The sequence below is a fragment of the Aythya marila genome, assembly GCF_965140915.1.
Source record: "Aythya marila genome assembly, chromosome: 4".
NCBI lineage: Eukaryota > Metazoa > Chordata > Aves > Anseriformes > Anatidae > Aythya > Aythya marila.
The window spans coordinates 27,439,623-27,461,579 of NC_139045.1; the positions used below are offsets into that span (position 1 = coordinate 27,439,623).

The 21,957-nt window shown below is 33.7% G+C and overlaps 1 protein-coding gene across 1 annotated transcript in view; it reads right to left on the minus strand.

Moving 5' to 3' along the window:
- The window catches only part of TLL1 (tolloid like 1), a 133,558-nt gene that overhangs the window by 74,143 nt on the left and 37,458 nt on the right, over positions 1 to 21,957 (minus strand). Inside the window, exon 2 of the mRNA XM_082758502.1 lies at positions 2,474 to 2,584. Within this exon, the coding sequence (XP_082614628.1) occupies positions 2,474 to 2,584 (111 nt within the window). The remainder of the gene's footprint in view (positions 1 to 2,473; positions 2,585 to 21,957) is intronic.

Consider the following 21,957-nt stretch of genomic DNA (forward strand, 5'->3'; position numbering starts at 1 on the left):
TCACTTAACTAATCTGGCCTATATGAATAAACTACAGCTTTGCCAAACCAAAGTCTGAAAAATTTGTTTAAAAATAAATAAATCTCTTTTGCTGTATCTTCTTCATCATGCTTCAAGTAGGAGCAGGAGGATACTCTTGGCAATTTACATTCATACACAGCAATTTTATCACTTTTGCTGTTTGTTTTTGTTTATTTATTTATTTACAATTATTTTGTGCAGTGTTGGATAAAAAAAAAAAAAAAAAAAAAAAGACAGAGCCACAGTGAGAAGCTCACAAAGTATCTGGTCCTGGAAATCCATGCTGATAATCCTCACCAAAACAAGCAGTCACAAAATGTGAATCAGAGCCTGTTAGCTCACTACTTTTAATTAGTCATTCCAGTGAAAAACGTAACATGGATAGTTTATATCCATGTACTTTAACTTTCTACCTGACATTACCTATATTCTTGAAGGTCAACAGCAGAACAACAAAGCAGGAGCATAAAGTGCTCAGAAATCAATCATGTATTTTTCACTGTATTTGTAAGGAAGGTAATAATCTAATAATTTGTTCTCTATTGAACCACCATTTTATCTTCCTTTTCCAGTTGTTACCCACTATTAATTAGCTAGTTGTTGGTAATTTCTTCCATTGACAATTAAAGGGGGAAAAAAGCACACTATACTGTGCAGTTTTCAAAAACTGGCTAACTTATATTTCAAAATGTGATAAACTTGGGAAAAATATACATATGTGAAGCTTAAAACAAGACTTCTCCAACTCTGTTTTAGAAAAATCAAAACTGTAGAGTGTTCATTGAGAACCAGTACCAAAACATTAACTTCAGCAGAGTTTGTTCTCCAAAGTCCATTTATATTGATTATCTCAGATTCCCCTTGTACAATAAGGGTAGACAAATATGATCCAAATGCATTGGTAATCCTCAGTAGGATGAGTCAATATCCTTAATAGGATACTGTAACATGGTAACATGTAAAGATAATGCACCTCAAGACAGGTAAGGAAAGAAAGCTAAATAGTAGAATATATACATAAATACAGCTGTTCAAAAAAAAAAAAAAAAAAAAAATCAGTTAAAAGGAAAGAATAGAAAAATAAGAAGGAAAGTCAGCAGGCCAAAGAAATCACTTGGCTGCATCCATTTTAAGAACCTTGCTGTCTAAATTTTCTGCAAAAATGGGGCCTGAAATACTTCCAAATTCAATTAAAAATATTTGTTTGAGATGAAGTGGAAGAAGGAAACCCCTGGCTCTAATGACTTTTTAATATTCAGCCTTAATCTAGACAAGATCAGAGATGATCCTAGCTTAAAGAAACAAGCGGTTTCAAAGGGAAATAAAATAAATTTTCAAGTTATTATAATAACAGTCTAATCACATACTCAAAGAGTGAAAATATGCCATGTATATATATTTATCAATACTGAAAGATTAAGCTACAAAATGCTACAAAAATGAAAAAATCATTTCTGGTCATTCCTCAAAATGATCCTTATTTTCACATACTAGGAATCATCAAGTTAATATTAGCTGAGTTCAGCAACAAATAGACCATGCTTAATAGAAAAACTTCAGAAATGCATTTATGCATTTGCTACTACGTATAAATACTCCCTTTCACACCTTCCCACTATAATTTTTTTGGTACCATATCCTGAAAGTTTACACATTCACAGTCATGATTTTACAAATCACAGCCTGAAACCATGGATATTTTTAGACACTAAGTAGACATCCATTTACACATGGACTATGTTTTCACACACATATATACATATATATTTACACAGGTATGATATCTCTTTATCTATCTGTCTCAAAAAAACAACTGCGATTGTTTCAGTGTCCAGCACTAATGTGGCAAATTTACATTCTAATTCAAATTCTAGAAAGGATAAAAATGTTCTTGTGCATCTTCTAGATCAATGTGTAGATCTGGATTAAACAGAATAAAAATTAAAAAAAAAAAAAAAAAAAGAGCAAAAGGAGGTGTTGTAATTCAAGAATCCCAGTCTCGCCTCCAGGATTCCACATTTTCTCCACAGGGCATCTCAGCTCTGCTATCAGGAACTTGCAGAGCTGAAAGCAATGCTTTGTACAGCTTCCTTTCCCACATGACCACCTGCAGAGAGGACTGGCAGAGAGGTTCCTCCCAGCTTCTGCTCTTTGGCTCTACAAATTTTTTTGTTGTTGTTTGTTTTTGTTTCTGTTTGTTTGTTTTAATCAGAAATGCAGAAAAAAATAAATTTGAGCTTTTCCCTTTGCCTCACTTAAACAAGTTTGTAGTACTTGTTGAATAATTTCTTTAACTGTAAACTAACATTACCCATAAAATAACATTATATATAATAAGTTTATATCCATAAACTATCATTATTCACTGACTTTCTGCACTTAAAAACAGAGATGAACTTATTATAAGCAAATAAGAGAAAAATAAGTTAAAAGCAAGGCTGAAATATCATACCTGTGTTATGGCCAAGTCTTTCGTTGGAGTGCTGCGTAAGGTCAATTGTCCTGTCAATTTGAAAGATTTTTAAGTCTTCATCATCTAAGGCAATATCTCCCCAAAAGACAGCTTTAAATAAAAAAGAGCTCAATTTAATTAAAGAATTTATTTTTACATTTAAACCAATCTGAAGACTATAATGCCAAGTTACAGCCCTCTGGGAAATATGTGACAAATATACATTTATACGACATACATTTGCTTACTGATCTACATTTTTATACAAAGAAATAAAACTAATAAAAGAAATATTTTGTTTCACTATTCTCCTGTATTTTATAGACTTAAGTTCTTTAGACATTTTATAAATGCAATCATAAATTTAACATCAATTAACAAATTTTCAGCATATCTGATGTTTTCTACATGTAAATACAACAGAGGAAACTAAAAAGCACTGAAAGATATTAACATTTGAAGTATGAAGTCAAAAATATACAGTACTGATAGAATACAATCTTTTCTTATTTCATCCCTTCCTACGTCTTTTGGTGCATTTCTTCTTTCTTTTCCTGTTGCTTAAGATTCAGGTTTTTTCTGTTTGACTTTTTTTTTTAATTTTTTTTTAAAGTCAATTCATCTTCGCTAAGCTGCCATCACAACTCAGTGAGTCGAAATATAGGTAAGAGTTCAAGATCTATACCTTCAGTCTTTCTTTTCTGACTATTTTTTCCTGAGTTTTTAACCTCAAATGTCCCTGCCAACTCAAACTTATCATTAAAGATGGACTCAGCAGGCCATCTTCCACTATGTGAAGGAATTCAACAAAGCATTACCAATTAACATGAATTGAAGTGATTATTAACTTTACCCAAATACTTCCTTCTCCCTCTCTTCACTGCTTCTGTAGATGTCTATTACCAGTCCCCTCAGAATCACAAAGCCTCTGAGATCAAGACTGGTGTCATGTTTGAATTTAATGCAAATTTCTCCTGTTCAGGTAGACATTACTGTCTCTGTTTGGTTGTTTGTTAAACAGATCCACTGCAAATTGTTTTCTTAAGGAGTTTGTCCAAAGTCCATCTATTACCAAATTACTCTCTCAGGTCTAGTTCCATTCAAACATCCCAAACACTAAATAGTCTTCCTTTTCTGTCATTTTTTCTTTTATCAAATTATAGAGACCATTCATCAGATAATATGTTCATCATATTCTTCTTAGTGCAGAATTTATCTTTTTCCTATTGATTAAAGCTTATATTCATAATTATTTAATCAAATCCATATCTAAAAACTCATCTTCTTGATTTTCCTGTTGCTTTTTTTGAATTCAAGACAATTAGGAGAAATGATTTTGAAAATGTCTTTGGTCTGCCTTGTAAAGTATCTTTAAGAAAAAAAAAAAAAAATAGAGCAATTATACAGAGTTCAAAAGTGAAAATGAACCTTCGCGATTAAAAATATAACCATCTTCTAAATAAGAGCATTTTCACATATTAAATATTTGCATGAAAAGATGATGTTCCCTAGAAACAGAAAGTATTTCAGACCACTTCTGAAACTGTTCAGTCACTTCTCATACATTTGTGAACACTCTGTTTCCGAGGGTCCCTATTTCCCTTGAACTCATTGAGCACATCCATCCTCTGCCTAGCCTACCAACCAGTAATGGTTTTTACCATCAGTTCAAAAGACATAGCTAGTGGCAGCTCTAAGTGTCTTTTTCCTTGAACTTTCTAGGGAAAAAAATAATAATAATAAAAAAATAAATAAATCTCAGATTGTCTGAGTTTTGAACAGTGAGGAGAGAAAGTCTCCATCTGATTCTTGAATTAAATATTATTATTTCTATTATAACCATCTTCTAGATATTTCTCTTGGATGTCATTCACAATATGGGCCACTGTATAGCACCAAGACCACAAATCTTGATACAATGTACAAAAAAAAAAATGGTTAAAAAAAAAAAAAAAAAGGAAGCAGCTATTAACATTACACTTTAAAAAGACATGACATGCTTTAACAGAGGTCACACAGGTTGTCCAAACAAAACCTGAGGAAGTGCTAAAAATTAATAGCAATCCCATTTATTCTTTCCTGGTTGCAGTGAGAGTTAACAAAATGAAGGTTCCGAATTACCAAAAGTTGAAAAAAATAACTCACTGACAGAGCCGTATTAGCAGAAATCACTTTGGTTTCAGTACATAATACTGTTATATAAACATGAAATAAAAACTCAAGGTAAATTGAGCATTAAAAAAGTGTACAGTGATGTGATTGAAAATATATCCTCTCTAGTTCTGATGATCCATCTTTAGCACTTCACTGTAGTGACATTCACCTTGCCGTGAAAATACAACTAGAGAAAACTCAAGCCCTATGAATTTGTCTGACAAATGCATTGCACAGATGCAAAAAAAGAAAAAAAAAAAAAAAAGGAACAGCAAAAAAACTTACTGCTCAAGAAAGGTACAGTAACTGGTTGCTGAGTTAGAACAGAAAACAAAGCCATGTTATTTTTGTTAAACATCTGGACTGCTAGCTAGAGTTGTTCTTGATTAGCAACCAAGTACAAGATAAAGTTTAATAATAATATAACCATGGTAATATAACAATAAGTGCTGATGCAAGTTTGATGCAAAAATAGATGAGTAATCTTTGTGACCAATAAAAGCTAGTTTCTCTGGTGTATGAACTAAATATTTGTAAACATTTAAGAAAGAAATATATGCAATTGTCTGTTTGTTTAATAGAATAATAGGATGTTTTCTTCAGGCAGGTGTTATTTGAAACAAAATAATTCTGTTTATCAGGTCACGTAAGGATCAAACAGGACAAGAGGTAGAAACCTGGAGAGAACTTATTTGACTTCTACAAGAAATTAATAACTGCCTCTTTACTTTTATTTAAATAAATCTGTGATTTTCTGAACTAATTTCAGTGCAACTGGGAAAAAAATACATCTATAGCAAGACAAACAACAGCTGACTGGGTTCTATTTAATTTAATTTCAATCCACCATTAAAAATTAGAAACAGAGACATGAAAGAAGCTGATAACTGCTTTTTAAAAATACGCATTTTTTTCCAATGAAAAGTCTGCATTTCTTCCTTCAACAAAGCCTGAGGCAGAAACCCACATGAACTTAAAAAAAAAAAAAAAAAAAAAAAAAAAAAAAAAAAAAACAATAAATAACACATTTCCATAACTGTTAAAACTATCCTTTCAGACTGTCTGTGTGTTACTGTACTTTGTAACTAGAGAGGATTGTACTTCTATCTCCTGTCTTGAAATTTTTATGGCCTGAAACTATCTGAAGAAGTTGCTTTGTATACTTCATTTTGCTGCACATCAATCTAAACCTTATGGAAAGCAAGCAGAGGATTGTTTGGGTATGCAAGGCATGTTGAAGACTGTGCTAAGAGCAAGTTAAGATTAAGAGTTGTATTAGCTTCCTTTAAAAAACTTCTGCCAGAATTGACATATTCCATACCATTCACTCAGTCCACACATTGATAGATAGACACATCTCTCTCGTTCTTCAAAGATATTTCGTTCCTAGGTTTGCTTCAAAAAAATGTAACAAATAACAAATTTTGCTTAACACACAAAATAAAAATTGAAAATTCAAGATGATCCAAATGGAACTTGAAGTTGCCACCTGTTTCAGATTTCTTTACATTCTCTCTTATCATCTACATAGTGGCCAGGAAAATTTGATGTCTACAGGCAACTTTTTCATTTGAATTGAACACACAAAAGTCTGCAATAAGCAAACTTAGGAGAAGTCTGTTGGAAACTACAATATCTGAAGCAAGTACGTAATAAAGATAGATAGATAGATAGATAGATAGATAGATAGATAGATAGATAGATAAATAATTATACTAAATGTTATTGCATGCAACTTTCTGGGTTTTTGTTGTTTGTTTGTTTGTTGTTTTGTTGTTGTTGTTTGTTTTTTGGGGGGAAGGTGGAGGAGTTGGGGGGAGGAGGGGAGATGTTTTGTTTGTATTTTACATGTATATAGGCGTTTAGACAAATTCAGCTGACAAACAGGATGCACACGTTGCATTCAGAAAGAGGACACAGACTGTTTACCCATGAAAGTACATTTTTCTGTAACATCAAAGAAAGATTATGCACATACATACATCCTGCTAATACATACTCTTCACCTATAGACGCAATTCCGATTTCACACATCTCAAAGCACTCAGCCAAACAACACCTTCAAAAAGGACTGAGTAAATTACAAGACAAAAATCTGCCATGCAAAGCAGTTAAGCTTGCAACATGCAAACAATTGCCTCGCCAGAATGAAAACAAACAGGAAAATAAGAATCTTATAGAAGATAGCAGATACTTCCCATCCAAGAATATATAACAATATTACCATAAAAATGTGATTGATATAGAGTAAGATGATTTCTAATATGTAGATCAAGCACGTGAACTACATGTGGCAACTTGAACTGTTATCACAAATAATGAATATTCATCTGTGAAGTTCTCTTTGCTAACATACTGTCTTCCAATAAGACCATCACAACATCAAATATCCACCATTCTGTATGAATAAAATATACTACTAAGAAAACAAAATAATTTCAAACAAAAAAAAGGAAAACTATTACAATTATTTTAAGTATATGTAAATACACCCATAGTATGAAATAGCATACATGGTTAGGACAAAAAGGGTTTCCATGACCAGAAGATGGTCAGAAGTCACAGAACATGAACAAAATCATGTTAAATTCATGGGGCTATGGTATGCAGTAGAATGGATTTTTCTGGGATTAAAAATAACAATTAGTATATAAACCTGCAAATTATATACAACAATATATTCATTATGATTGCAAAACCAAAAATCATCTATAGCAATTTTTTTTTATATAATTTGTCCTACAATTTTTTAAAACAAAAACTATAAACAGCCATTTTGGAGTAAAATATATTGCTGAGAGTATCAATACTGATATTAGTAACAAGACAGAAAATGCAACTAAAGAAAGAACTAAAGAAAGATTGCTAGTGTTTGCCCCTAAAGCACAGGAGCATAGCAGGAAAAAAAATATAATATATATATATTATATAAATAAATATATATATATATATATATATATATATATATACACACATATGTATCAGGATCTCTGATGTGTGCTAAGACAGCTACCAAGGACAGCTCTAAGAGACTGACACTGTAGTAGACCATTAAGATCCAAAAATAATTTCCATAATATGCTTTGTTTTGATTACAGTGCAGGCTAGAGAAACATTCAACTCAAGAATGTAAGAATGGCATTCTTACATTCGGACAATTTTTTCAACTTTTGAAAACAAGATTAGAAAACCTAATATTGCAATGAATTAGTGTACTATAACCTGAAATTCTTTTTTAGGCTAAACAAACTAGGCAAAATGAGAAGTAAACTGTGATCAGCCACACAGGTATTCCCTTGTTCTGTGAGCAGACAGGGAGATCGTGACAGGGAGATTACTGCTGTATTGAAAAGATGCCACTGAAAGGATTAAGGCAATTTTAGAAGACATTTTAAAAGCATAGCCTCAGATTTTGGTATGCTACTGGGAGTGGAAAGCAGAGGAAATTTATCCGCTTCATAGGAGCTGCCAAGAACTGACAACAAAAATATTAGAATTAACTGGAAGGCAAAATATAAATCTGAAGAGTTTTGAGCTTCTTTCATTTCTTTTGAAGGCAGGTGGGCCACCCAGTGCTTTTCAAAATCTGACCAGCAATTCATGCAGCAAGAAGTGCCAAAAAGCGTGCTGGCCCAAGTTCAGGGTTCATCTAAAAGCCCATGTGCAGCAGTTCCAATTAGCAGCCTCTTCTATAGCTGAGTCATTGAGTACTTCCCTGCAACAACACAGCTATGTGCATTACAATCTATCTTGGTGAGTCATTTTATCCCATACAATCCATTTCACAGCTTACATAACTGCCTCTGAAACTCTGAACAGAAAAAGGGAACTTGTGTGCTAAATAAGTAAAAACAATTTTACTTCATTATGAGGAAAGCAACATATGCTACTATAATTACCTGAACTTTGTATTCAAACCAGTTCGTTTGTTCCAAGATTTTCAGGTGCAATACACTTTTCTCATAAATCATTAAAATGACAACAAGACAGGACAATTAAACAGCAAAAGATTGCAAATGCAACCGCAAGCATAAAACTCCATACCGTACTCTGGATTGTTTCTAACCCTATTCCTCATGAATGCTACCTTTAGCCATAACAGTCAAACAATTTCAGTGTTACCATACAGAGATCAAAGAACTTTCAAAAGAAATTTATGAACCAAAATTAATTTCAGTGTTTGATAATTATCAAAATCAGGTTTTTATTGAACAAAAAAGCAAGTACATGACAGAAAAGAAAACTTTATAGAAACTTTAACAATATTAGATAGAAGAACAATCCAGCCTATTTTCAGATATACCAAAACTAGAGATTAGTTACTACATTTTCAGATCTGTGCACAACTATGAGCAACTTGGTGAAATTTATTGATTTACTTGAAAAAAAAATGGCAGTCACACCTGAAAAGGGATACAACTCCTCTGTCAGGCTGTCTTCATATTTACTATGAAAACAAATGATATAAGATAAACAGATATAAGCTTTATATCTGTTTTGTTCTGATGTGCAGGTAAAAATCACCATCTAAAAGTCCAAATATGTTACCATATCATAAGTGCATGTTATAAAACAAAATACTTTTCCCTTGGTAGCTGGATTAGATCGCTTGTCTGGGGAGACATTTGTCAGATTTGACAGATTCCTATTTTTGTGACCACTATTACACAGGGTGCTTGTTTAATTGTAGCATACTACAATCCCAATGCTTTTTATTTCAACTACTAAAATACTCAGGATTACTAAGGCGATACTCCTAGCAATTCAGATACATAACACTAAAAATTTGGCTACCGTGAGAGAAACAGCATATCTATGTTAGCAGGAGTGTGACAGTGAATGAAAGAATACTAGAAGCTATAGTTTTAGAAGAACCATAAATCCTTTATTTTCCTGAAATCAAGTATGCATGGATCTTGAAGTTTTAGGAATTTACAGGGCAGGGGTTGTGGGGCATGGGGGCGTTTGTCACATGTTAAGTGACAAGCACTTTTGACAAAGTCCAAAATAAATAATTATAGAAACGTTTGCCCCATGCATTGAAGAGAAAAAAAAAAAAAAATCCAACATAATAAGAATTTGGCTTTGGTCACACACACACACACACACACACACACAAAGTCAGTAGAGAAAAGGAACTGGATTGCAATACTGCACCCTGCATCTTCTTAGGTGAGAAAACACCTTCCTTTTGCAACATAAATTATTTGCAAGTTTAGAAGTGATTCTCCATGAACTTGAACAGTTTCTTATGAATATTATCATAGTCCTACCCAAAGCTTCAAAATATTCTGCCCTAAAAATACTGGAAGAGGTACCAACAAAATGTCATCAACATAGGAATATCACTTGGATTCATGAAAGAAGTGGAATTTTTGTACTGAAGAATACAAAACCAATTGAAAATCTTGAGAAATCTAACCTATGTCAGTGTTGGTCAAGATTTATGTCTATTCAAATCACAAACATTTCAACTTGTCATTTATGTGCCATAACTATGAAAATTAAATTAATGGGTGGCTTGGCCTTTCATAAAATGAGTTTTCCTGCTGCAATATTAAGGGAAAAATATCAGAGAAGTTATTCAAAAATCTAAAGCTTGAGTCAAAGGTATTTTAGATCTTAAGATTACAAGACTCAAGATGTAATCCGTGATTTTCCTGTCAAGATAACATTTCATATTAAAATCAATTTGAACACTTATTTTCTGCAAAACAAAACTACACAGCCTCCATAAAAAAATAGTTGTTTGTGTCTTGAAGTTGTACTTCCACTTTTTTTATACTACAAATATATAGCCACTGATACACTTTTCTTAAAAGCAATCCAAAATAACCAAAAACATAAGCAGGTCTTCCCCAAAACATGAGATTTCTAAACAAAACAAAAAAAAAAAAAAAAAGGGGGGGGTGGGGGGAGCAGGGAGGAATTGAACATTATGTATTAACTTAACTTTATGTATTTTCCCTTGCACTTCCACATATTTTCCTCTCTTCCATTTGCTATCTCTTCCTCAACAGAAATTCTTGTCTATTACATCACATTGGTCATATCTAAAACAGTAAGCTTTACATGACCGCTATGATTGTCCTGCTTAATTCTATGCATACATGCAATGCATATACAATGGTGCTATTACATTAATCTCTATTTTATTTGTAAACTCCATTTCTCCATGGCTTTAAGGTCAAGATCTACAAAGTTAATGATATGACAGTAGAAAGAACAGACTCTACAGTAGAAAGACTCTTCCAGTAGACTCTTCCAGTAGAAAGAACAGACTCTACAAGGCATTTTTATACCTGTATAAAAATGAAAACTTTTTTAAAAAATACATACATGTATAAAGCCAGAAAGAATAAAAATAATTGTTTTAAAATTAAGACTAGAAGTTAAGAACAGAGTTGAAATAATTCCATTCATTAAAGAATGGAAAAATGTAAAATTAAAAATAAACTGTAAATTAAAGAATGGAGATCAGAGAATTTCACCTACATGAAACAACTGTTAGGGCTGAGACAGATTACAGCAGCTGCTACAAGGCCTTCTCAAAGATGCAATTCTTAGATATTTTCATTTGAATACCAAGAGAACACAATAACACCAGAAATTCAAATAAATTACCAAGCTAACTGATAACACACGGTGGACACTGAAGGACTAAAACTGTTTTACTCTTTGCTTTACATCCATATTAATCTACTTTGTACAGAATGTTGTATAACACAGCTGATGTCTTACAACATTTTTTGCTTTATACTGCCTAAACTTCAGGTCAAAATAGCTTCACAAAATAAATAGGTTCACAAAATAAATTGTATTTTATAAGTGAAGTATGAAGTGAAGTATACCTTCCATGACTTTTTCTATGTGATTAACATATTTTTGCTAGAGCAGATGTATTTTTAAATGAAAATAATACTTTCATCATCATGAAACAACTGTGCATCCTCTAGCACAGCAGTAGCTCTTTGTCCCAGAAACTGAATTCAATCAATTTAGCAAGGTTATTGAAGAAGGAATCATTTCTTTGTTTTACTTGGCACTTTTCAAATATTACTTTCTTTCTACTCAGAAGACAAAGAAGAACCTGTAAATGTAACATCTATAGATTCACCACATGTTTGCATTTGGGGACAGGGGAACAGTTAATGTGCTGTTCTAGTCAAAACACAAATCAGTTTCCAATTTGAGGACTTTGATGCTTGTGTCTTGAAGCCTAAGAAGAGGAAGGTAATAGCACTGACTGAATATAGGAAACTGCTGCAGTTATCAAACAAATCATCAAGCACTGGAAATAAAGTTCATTTTTTTTTCACAGAGGGTTTTATTTTTGGTTTTTAATTGCTTGTGCTTTTCAGCCCAATGCATATTTGTGTGACTTGGGAAGAGAGTGTGGGGCTTGAACATTACTAGTAAAGGTCACCTAAGCAAAGAATTCTTGTGACCCAGTGGAGATAGAGGCACTTAACAGGTTAGGTAGCTGCAAACTAAAAACTTTCAAGAAGCTGGAACATCTTCACACTGTCCGGCACAGGCACTTCAACCCATGTGACAGTGATGCAGAAAGGGTACCAGACGAAAAAACAACATCAAGTGGAAGCCTTGAGAAGCCCATTCTAGATCAAAAAACATTGGGATGACAAATCCAGTGCATGCTTCCTCTGTCACCTTTAAGAAAAGGCATGTGAGTTTGAATGAAAAGTAGAAAGCAAAAAAATGAAGCACAATGGAAGAGAGAGTTAAAAAGTGGAGAAAAGTAGGTTAAAGAATGTGGCTAAGAGAAAGATAGCTAACAAAAAAAAAAAAAAAAAGATAGCAGACAAAATAAAACTACAGAGTATTTCATTTTAGCCATCTACAATGAATTTTTGGAGATAAAAGTTTTAGCTAGGGAGAAGAGCTGAAAAGACTAAGACTCTTTTGGACTTTGCCTAAATGTTTGTTTCGAAATTCATTTAGATAGGCTATTGAACGTGCAGGGCAACACAGTTTTGGTCACAAATTCTATTTAACACCCCAGCCTTTTGGTGACAGTGTAAGTTACAGGGCAAAAATATTTGTTTCTGAGAAACTGAGGGAACAAATTTATATACTTTATAGTATTTTCCTTAGGAATTTTATACCTCTTATTTAGATATTTTATATTAGTAAGAGAAGCCAATTTCAGACAGAAAAAAAAAAAAAATTAGCTTTATTGGAAAACTAGTGGTCAAGAAAAGTGAGTAAGAAGAGGAAATATGTAAACGAAGAAGTAAAAATTCTGTTGAGAAAAATTTTAAGCTAAAAAGCCTACCAGTAATAGTCTGAGGACCAGACTCAAGTAAGTTGAAAACAAGAAATTTCACAACTGTAATACCATTGCTCTGCTGCAAAGTTGGACTCAGATTGTGACTATGGAATAAAAGTGAATAAGAAATGCAGTACTAAATGAGATAACTATTTTAGTTGTTTGGTTTTTTTCCTATGCTATGACAATAACAGGCCACACATTTATGCAATAACTTTTTCATTAAAACTTGGCATTAGAATATAATAAACACGTCACATCAAAGTTATAGTGCAGTTAGACATTGGAACAGGCTGCCCAAGGAAGTGGTGGAGTCACCATCCCTGGAAGTCTTTAAAAGACGTTTAGATGTAGAGCTTAGGGATATGGTTTAGTGGGGACTGTTAGCGTTAGGTCAGAGGTTGGACTCGATGATCTTGAGGTCTCTTCCGACCTAGAAATTCTGTGATTCTGTGATTCTTTTCCTTGTCTTTGGAAAATGAAAATTTTATTTCATTTGCTAACAGACATAAAATTCCAAGTATGCTGAAGTGGTACCTCTAAAGCAGAAAATCCCTGATAAATTATTAAATACAATTAAAGTTTTATACAGAAAACCAAATGGTTCTGAAAAGAAAGTGTGTATCTGAGGGATTATCTGGCATTTAGGATGAAGGTTCTCATCATACGACATGAAAAAAATGTTCCTCCATTTGCACCATCTTAAATAAAGAATTATTAAACTACATATAAATAAAAGCTTATTTTAAGCTGCAGAAGTGATTTCCATTATCAGCTGCAGCTTCCTGTTCCAGTAATTTTTGACATGAACCTCACTTAAGTCACTCCATCTCAATTTTTCGCACATCATTCTACGACCAGGCTCTGCAGAAGAGACAAGGAAAGGAACTAAACAGCTCTTAGCGTTGCTTTTTTTGGCACTGATCCTGTGCTTAATACAGCAAGTTCAGGGTGTTGGACCAATGTAATTCTATATTCCTGTCCACATATTAACAGATGTCATCTACCAGGATTTTTGTTATTGGAGAATAAACTTTTCATACACATGGTTAAAAACTTGAAACATGGTTGTTTTACCCTGTATCATCCAATTCAAGTTACAGTTTAAAATAGAAATGATGAGTCCCATTCGTCACAACTATTTTGTTTGCTTGATACTGAATGCTGGTATTTTTTTTCAGCAATTGTAATTTACAGGGTTTTGGTTTTTTTTTCCCATGGAGACTCTGCACAGCTGCTGATTATTGTTTGGACACGAACAGTAAAACAGAAACTGAAAAAACAACCTCAGAGTTAGCAAGGCAGCAGTAAATGAACAGTGGAAAATCACTGACAGTATCTAATAACTAACATCAAGTTATTAGAATTTAATGCTCCATACATCTAAATCTTACATAGGTTAATACTATGACTACTTTTAGCCATGATAGCACTTAAGACAGAATTTACATGATCATTCTTATATTTTGTGTCTTTTGACAGATACAATGAGGCCTCATCTCAGTATAGCATTGATTCCCTCAATATTTGGCTATAGAAAACCAGTGTTGCATAGCTGCTGAAAGCTTTTTTACATCCTTGTTTCTAAACAGCATAGCATATTAGCCTTTTGTGAGCACTGTGCTGTAAGCCAGCAGAACCTCCACCCCCTTCTAAAAAGAGTTATACATGTTGCACACAGTCCAAACTTCTTAGGTTTTGGCACTGCTGGTAGTTCAAGTATCATCAACAGAATTAAGGGGAAAAACAACAACACAGTTCAAACTTTTTCCTGTCCATACAGTTTCTTTGCAAGACTGCCTTTAGTTCAAACTTGTGTGGCTGCAAACACTGTTGTCACCCCAAACTGATGCACAATTAATCAGGTTAAATTGTGTACATTTACAGTGGTATTTTACACAAGGATCTAGAGTTTGATAATTTTTTTCAACAGATTATCAGACTACAGCACTAATGGCAAATCAAGCAAAAAACAATCCAACAAGCAAATTCACCTACAAGTCCTACAGATTATTATTACAGACAATCTTGTGGTGCAAAACAGTAGCTAAGTAAAAGTTCAAGAATTTCACAAATCTTAAAAGAAAGCAAATAATTATACCTTGGTTAAGCTTCTCATTCCCAGAAAGTCAGTCTCATGTTGATCCTCATTTAAGGCATGTTAGTTTATATGACAGACACAAATGCTAAAAGGCCAATCCAAATAATAGATTCTGACTTTTTCCTCCAAGTCTACTCTTCTTTTCTTGCCTTCGTAAAGCCACTGCAGCTCCTTACATACTACTTACCACCAGGCGTCTTAAACTGCTTTATAACAGTGGGCTGTAGGTTAGCAGGAACAGCATACCACAGTCCATTTGCAATCCCACTCATGATCACAGATATCACTTCTCCCATCGCAATTGTAGCATTCTAAAATTACAGCTGTTGTTCCCATGAATACACAGAAGATGGATACTAAGTATTTAATAGCTTTTAGCATCTTTGTGTTTTAATTAATAGAGAAAGCACTGCTTAAATTAGTCTCAAAGTATTTTTAGATGTCTTTTAATACAATTCAGCAGCTGGAACAAAGGATGTGAGCCAAACATGATGGTTCTAGCCAGCTTACCCTGGGCTAGTGTGGTCATGAGGGGTGTGCCTTTTGACAGCAATACAATGGTGGCCTCAAATAACCTCGACATATCTCTGGAAATAGGAATTACACAAGACTTGTAAATTTTAAGCTTCCTTCAAGCTCAGAGAAAATACTAATATCTAATTGAGAACAAATATGCCAAATCAAATATTACTGTTTTCAGACATATTTAGAGTCCAGGAGATAATGTTTATGGTCTAGTATTTCAAAATTACTTGACTATTGAAATTTTAGAAAACAGAACATTTAATAGGCTTCTCAGTTCCTAGATGCTCTTTATTTTTTCTTTATTCCGTTATGCTCTCAAGGCAAATATTCATAAATAGCAACAAAAATGGAGAAAAGTACAGGAAAAGCACTTGACCAAGTAAAACATGACCACTCAAAAAAAAAAAAAAAAAAAAAAAAAGTATCACTTATTCCTTGAGTAGATTATATGTATTACTACTGTGTTTATAAAAAATCTAGCACAGTGTCCAAATGTTAAACCAAAAGCTCTTCATTACTTAAAGGCATACTCCTGAAAACCTTTGAGATATTTCTGCTCTACATGAAGGACAAAAAAAAAAATACAAAAACATACACTTCTACCTACCTCTTGTCATATTAATGATGGTTTGTAAATCTTAATCCTAAGCATGCACACTTCTTATTTAAAAATTTGTGGCAGTATGCTTATAGAAGCATTTCCGAGTTAACACAAGAGTAACTGAAAATAGAACTCCGAATAAAGAACAAAATGGAAGGACCTGCTATTGCTGTTATTCTGTTTTCATTGGGTTTTGGATACAAGAATGCTCAAATAACACAGTATACACTGGAACAAGATTTCAAATGAATGACCCTTAGTCACTTCCAAGGTTTTGAAAAGAATGCCAGCACTTAAATAAATTTAAAATTTTCTGTTTACAACTAAAATAGCCACAGGCTGTCAATTTATAGAAAAGTTATCTGTTTGAAGCTATTCTAGGAAGGATTATATGACAATTTGTCAATCTGTAGATTGCTATCATAAATACTGCTTCAGGTATTAAAGGTATTAGACAGCTCCTTTTGTGAAAGTGAGTGCCCTTCAGTTACAAGGCATCCCCCAAGAATACAACTCCTAAAAAGAAAATAGTTTTATCGTAACATTAGCATTACTAGTATAAATACCTCTAAGTGGAGAACTCTAGTGCCATATAAAAATTAATCTGTAAAAGTATCAAGGGAAAGTACCTTCATCCTTGTGAAAATCACTGACATACGTGGTTTATAAAGCTAATGTTTCAATGTACTCTGAAAGTACATTTCTTTCTATCCCTGAAGAGGGGGGGGAGGGGAACAAACAAAACAAAACAAAACAAAACTAAACTAAAAAATATATTCAGCTGTGTAATACAATCTAGTAGAAATAGATCAGCAAAATCTTTTAGAAATTTCACATTCATATTCGAGTACAGAATACTAATCAAAACTAAAAAATATCTATAGAGAAGGCAAAACAGAGGTACATATAGAACACTCATGTCATCTAAAAGATGCTGTGGGAAAGAAAAAAAAAAAATCCTGCACTGCAGGACGTAATAGGTGGTGGCAGGATATTTTGTTTGATTGGTTGGTTTTCCTTTTTATCGCATGGCAGACAAAAGGAAGAAATCTAGCTCTAAAATGTGAATCTACCAAAAACTGTCCTAGTGGCATCCAAAAAACTCTATTAATTTTGATGAATGTCTTTGAAATTCACAAATGCACATGGGACACTCCAGAGAGCAGTAAATGACCTAACTCAAAGTTTGAGAACAGACGACATCTTCATATGTTAAAATGACATCATTTGTTTTCATAAAACATGGGAGGAACATCTGGCAGGACAGAAAAGGATTCTAGAGCTTTTTAGGGCATCAGAGCTGAAGTTAGCAGCAAGGATTTGGGGTCTGGTGTTGTTTGTGTTGTGTTTTTTTTAATTACTTGTTTGGCTTTAGCAAAGGAGTTTAGCATCACATTTCTGGGACTTACAGAAAGCAGGCTAGAACTTTTGAGTCCAAAACTGAATGAAAAAGACTGCAAGGTTCCTACATATCTTGAAAAGGTATAGTAAAGGTTTGTGGACTGTGAATTTATAAGGGATTTAAACTGGCAGCAGTATTATACCACCTGCAACATCTCCACTAGGAAGAAAACACCAAAAAGGTTCTGAGTCACTGTAACAAACAGTGACTTGTATTCCCAGTGCTTTGTGTGATTGATCCAATCTATATGTGGCAATTTGTGATGCCTCAAAGGTTATTTACTGGATTTGCACTTAATATATTACCTTAACAGAATGAGACGAACATCTCAGGGAAATAGTGTACTCAGCTAAATCTGCGGGGCTACTTTTAGTACTAACAAAAATCCCGAAAAGAAAAAAGTCTTCTGTTCCATAGATTGTACCAAAAAAAATAAAAATAAAAAAAAAAAAAAAAAGAGTAGGGATAACTGGTAGTTAACTGTGTGTGGTGATTGCTCAGTGTCTCCTGGGGCATAGAGTTCATTGCACAGCATCTCACATGCCACCTCTCAGAGAGCTACAAGAGACAAATGTTCATGCAGTGTTGTCCTATGAAGAGGACCCTCAACCCCTAGCTTTGGCAGATTGACTAATGTTGCTAGATCAACAAAAATGTTTTCTTCAAGTATGGAATTGAAAATTATTAATTGCAGCACAGGAGTTGAAAATAATCCTTCTTCCTAATGCTTATATAGTTTTCCATTTGGCAAATGGATGTTTTCCTCTCCGCCATGGTTCAAAAGTAGAACTGAAATTAAAGTCATTGTTTTCGTTAATCTTGTTGGGTTTTCCTTTTATTCAACTCCCAAAACATAAATACTGAGTATGTGTGTTTGGAGGGGGGGGAAGGGGGGGGAGGGACTGGTTCAAGAGAAATTATAAAACACGATAATGTAACTTAGAGACTAATATACCTACTATTTTTCCATGTTATTTTCCAGTTTCTCTGTCCAATAATATCCAACTTAAAATTCCAATTATATATCAAACCAAATTTTTCAAGAAATAGCCAGAAGTTCATTGTTGTAACAACACAGCACTTAATAAATATAACAAAAAGATTTCACTCTGTAGTTTTCTTAGCCTAGAAATACATTAACTGGTTGAATTGCTGAACCCTGCTGGCAAAATCAACTATATCATATGCAACTTCCCTTAATTTACCGAGAATAATTTTAAAAATAATGTGTTCCCTTCACTATTCCTAAGAAAAACTTTTTCTGTGACACTTCTAATTTAAAGCAGACCTTGCTTGCTTGGCTTTGGACTTTTAATTTTCAAAACAATTGCTAACACTACCACGCAATTTTCATAAACCAATACCACAAATGCAAATATAGAGGCCATTTCCACTGTAAGAGTTTAAAATATATCAAGTTATAGACTACAATTTTCTGAAAGTATTACTGGAATTCCTGCTGTGCAGTAAAATTCTGTAACATTTAACTGATAACATACTTCAATTTAGCAAATAGCAATGAAGTTAAATCAGAATAAGTGAAGTCCTACTGCACAGCAAGACAGATAGCTATGGCTTAAAATTATGAGCAAAATAATATAGATAAGTGGATTCTTTAAGACAGACATAATGACAGCAGGAGTTACCTTATCAGACAAACTGTACATTTAGAAATAAAAACGATTACTTTAAGACTTTTAAATCTCTAGTTTAATATAAGATTTTGATAAACTGACTTTGTCTTTGATTTGGTAGCAATACCACACTTTTGTGAGAAACTAAATGTTTCTTCCAAACACAATTAAAGCAATTATCTCCATATTACTAGCATTAGGCAAAATCAGTCATATTAAATGGATTAAAATGGCCTTTTGACAAAAGGAGGCATAATTAAGTATGAAGAATTATCATCCAGCTGCATCTTGTTTCTTGCAAGAACTAAATCTTAGCTTAAAGCTATACCATTTTTTTCAACTAGAAGAATATTTAGAAACTTTCACCAAAAAAAAAAAAAAAAAAAAAACATGCAAATGGCAGGGAGCTACTGCAAATTTATGCAATGAGAAAGATGGGTCATAAATTCAGAGTGATCTGGACTTTTTGCTCTGCTCAATCCACATCAATCAAAAACAAGAGTTAACATGTAACTCAGGTGAATGTTACCGAGTTCAAGTGTATAGAACACATGTCTGTGTGCACCCATACACATCCAAGTACCTACAAACACCATAGATCTAGTGTCCCATAAAATGGAACACTAGACACTATCCTAGGAAACAGACTCCACAAGAGGACTTTGGGCATGCAGCACATGTGACCCCAAAAAATACTGGTTTGGTCTGACAGCTGCCAAGAAGCTGTGCACGATGTTTGACTCAACTGGCAAATGAGAGGCAGTGCTTGGCTACCTTGTTAGGTGAAGCATCAGGCACATTGGTCAGACAGATCCTTTTCAGTTTCTTATCCAGCTGGAAAGCCATGGAAAACAATGTGGGAAGGAGCTGGGCTACAATGGGGATGCAGCAGGATAGAGACAACCAAAACTGCTTACAACCTACTTACTATGTGGAATTACAGATGTGGAACTGGCAGAATAGTGAATAACCAGGTAAACACAATTTTCAGTCCAACATTATGGCCCAGAAAGTGTAAGCTGTTTTAATGGAGGGATTATGTATAAGCATGTGTATAGCAAGGGCAATTGGAAGAACAGACTACTCTAACCTTCTTCATCTCTGGAAGCAATATGGAACCTCTCTCATTTCTCTCAGAGGATAGATTTGGCCAAATCAAGGGGCCTTTTGTTATACATGGCTCAAATATACACCTTCCAATGCTTTTAGAAAACCAGCTTTTTGCTGCCTAGAGCATTTAAGGAATGCTCCTTTTGGAAAACATCCTACGATGCTTAACAAACATAAAAATTGAATCCCAGCAGTCACACAAGAAAGTTTCAGAGAATGATTTAGTCTGCACACAAACTCACAAAACTCACTGCTTAGCAAGAGGTCAGGATAAACACATCAAGGAGACAGCCTGAGTTGCACAGATCTGGCTTCTGTTGGCTGTCCTTGATGTCTGACATTTAGCAGAAGAACTTAGCTTCTTCCAAAAACTTCGAGGCATTTGTGGCAATCAGCTATTCAGTGAGCACACTACAGCTGACAACAAAAGCTGTCATCACAAGATGCAGCCTTTCCACTTCAGACCAGATTTGGTACCAGCTGGAATCAGTTTTGCACATTAACATCAACACAGATCCCACTACTTTCTACTTCAGACCTTTGAAGCACTCAAAAAAAAAAAAAAAAAAAAAAAAAAAAAAAAAAGTATAAAAAAAATGATGAAATGTACAATCCTGAATTGAAATGACAGGGCAAATTCTTAGCACCTGGTTTTTGTTGGTTCAGATGCCTTGACACAAGCATGCATTATTTTTCTGACTGGCACAGGAAATGACAGTAATCAATGATTCAGAGTAATCACATGATCACCAAGTTTAGGGTAATCACAAAAAAAATCATACATAACAAGATATGACTTGTGGTAAAGTTATCTGAAAAGCAAAAATCTCTTGTACATACATGATCAGCAGATAAATTCACAGTTTTGATCTGCTCACTTGTGTTCCCACCCTCAGACCATTTGATCTGGCCAGGTTGCCTGCCAGTGAAGCAAAAGAATCTTTCAGGAATGGCATCTTGGGTATTTTTATGCCCCACCAGGGCAGAACTAAACTTTAGAAGTAATTCGGTATTACGATAATCAATGAGGTGAGATTTAGCATACAGCACTGTACAAATGGTATCAATAATGCACCACTGAAGAAGGCATCTGCCAAAAATGCAACTCTCAGAAGCACCCTCATCTTCAGCAGAGAACTATTATATCAAAGCAAAAACCCCATGTCAGCACTCAGCAGGAAAAAGAAAAAGCACATGACTAGGTTGTGTTGTTTGATTTGTCTGGAAGGCAAGGTACATTGGATTTGGGAGGAGAAAAAGAAAAAAAAAAAAAAAAAAAGGAAGGAAAAAAAGGAGGAAAAAAGTCCTTAAGACAAACTGTGTGACTATAAAAGACATTAAGAACGTTGATCAAATCTTAATAGACAAAAAATATTTAGTGATCAGTATCACAGATGATTTATTTCCTACTAGTAAGTATTTGCTAGGTCATGCTAATCTACACATATAGTGTACAGCTATGTACCCATCTGTTCCAACACTTGCATCTATAAGAGTCAACTGTACACTGCACTCCTATGGTATTAAATACTGTAGCTTTGGCATTCTTTAGAATTACGTAATGATTTATTTTTTTTCCTCCTGAATGCTTTGAATTTCTTCCCTGTTATGTAAGAAGTTTAAAAAATGTCTTTCAGTTAGTTTTTTTGTTTGTTTGTTTTGTTTTA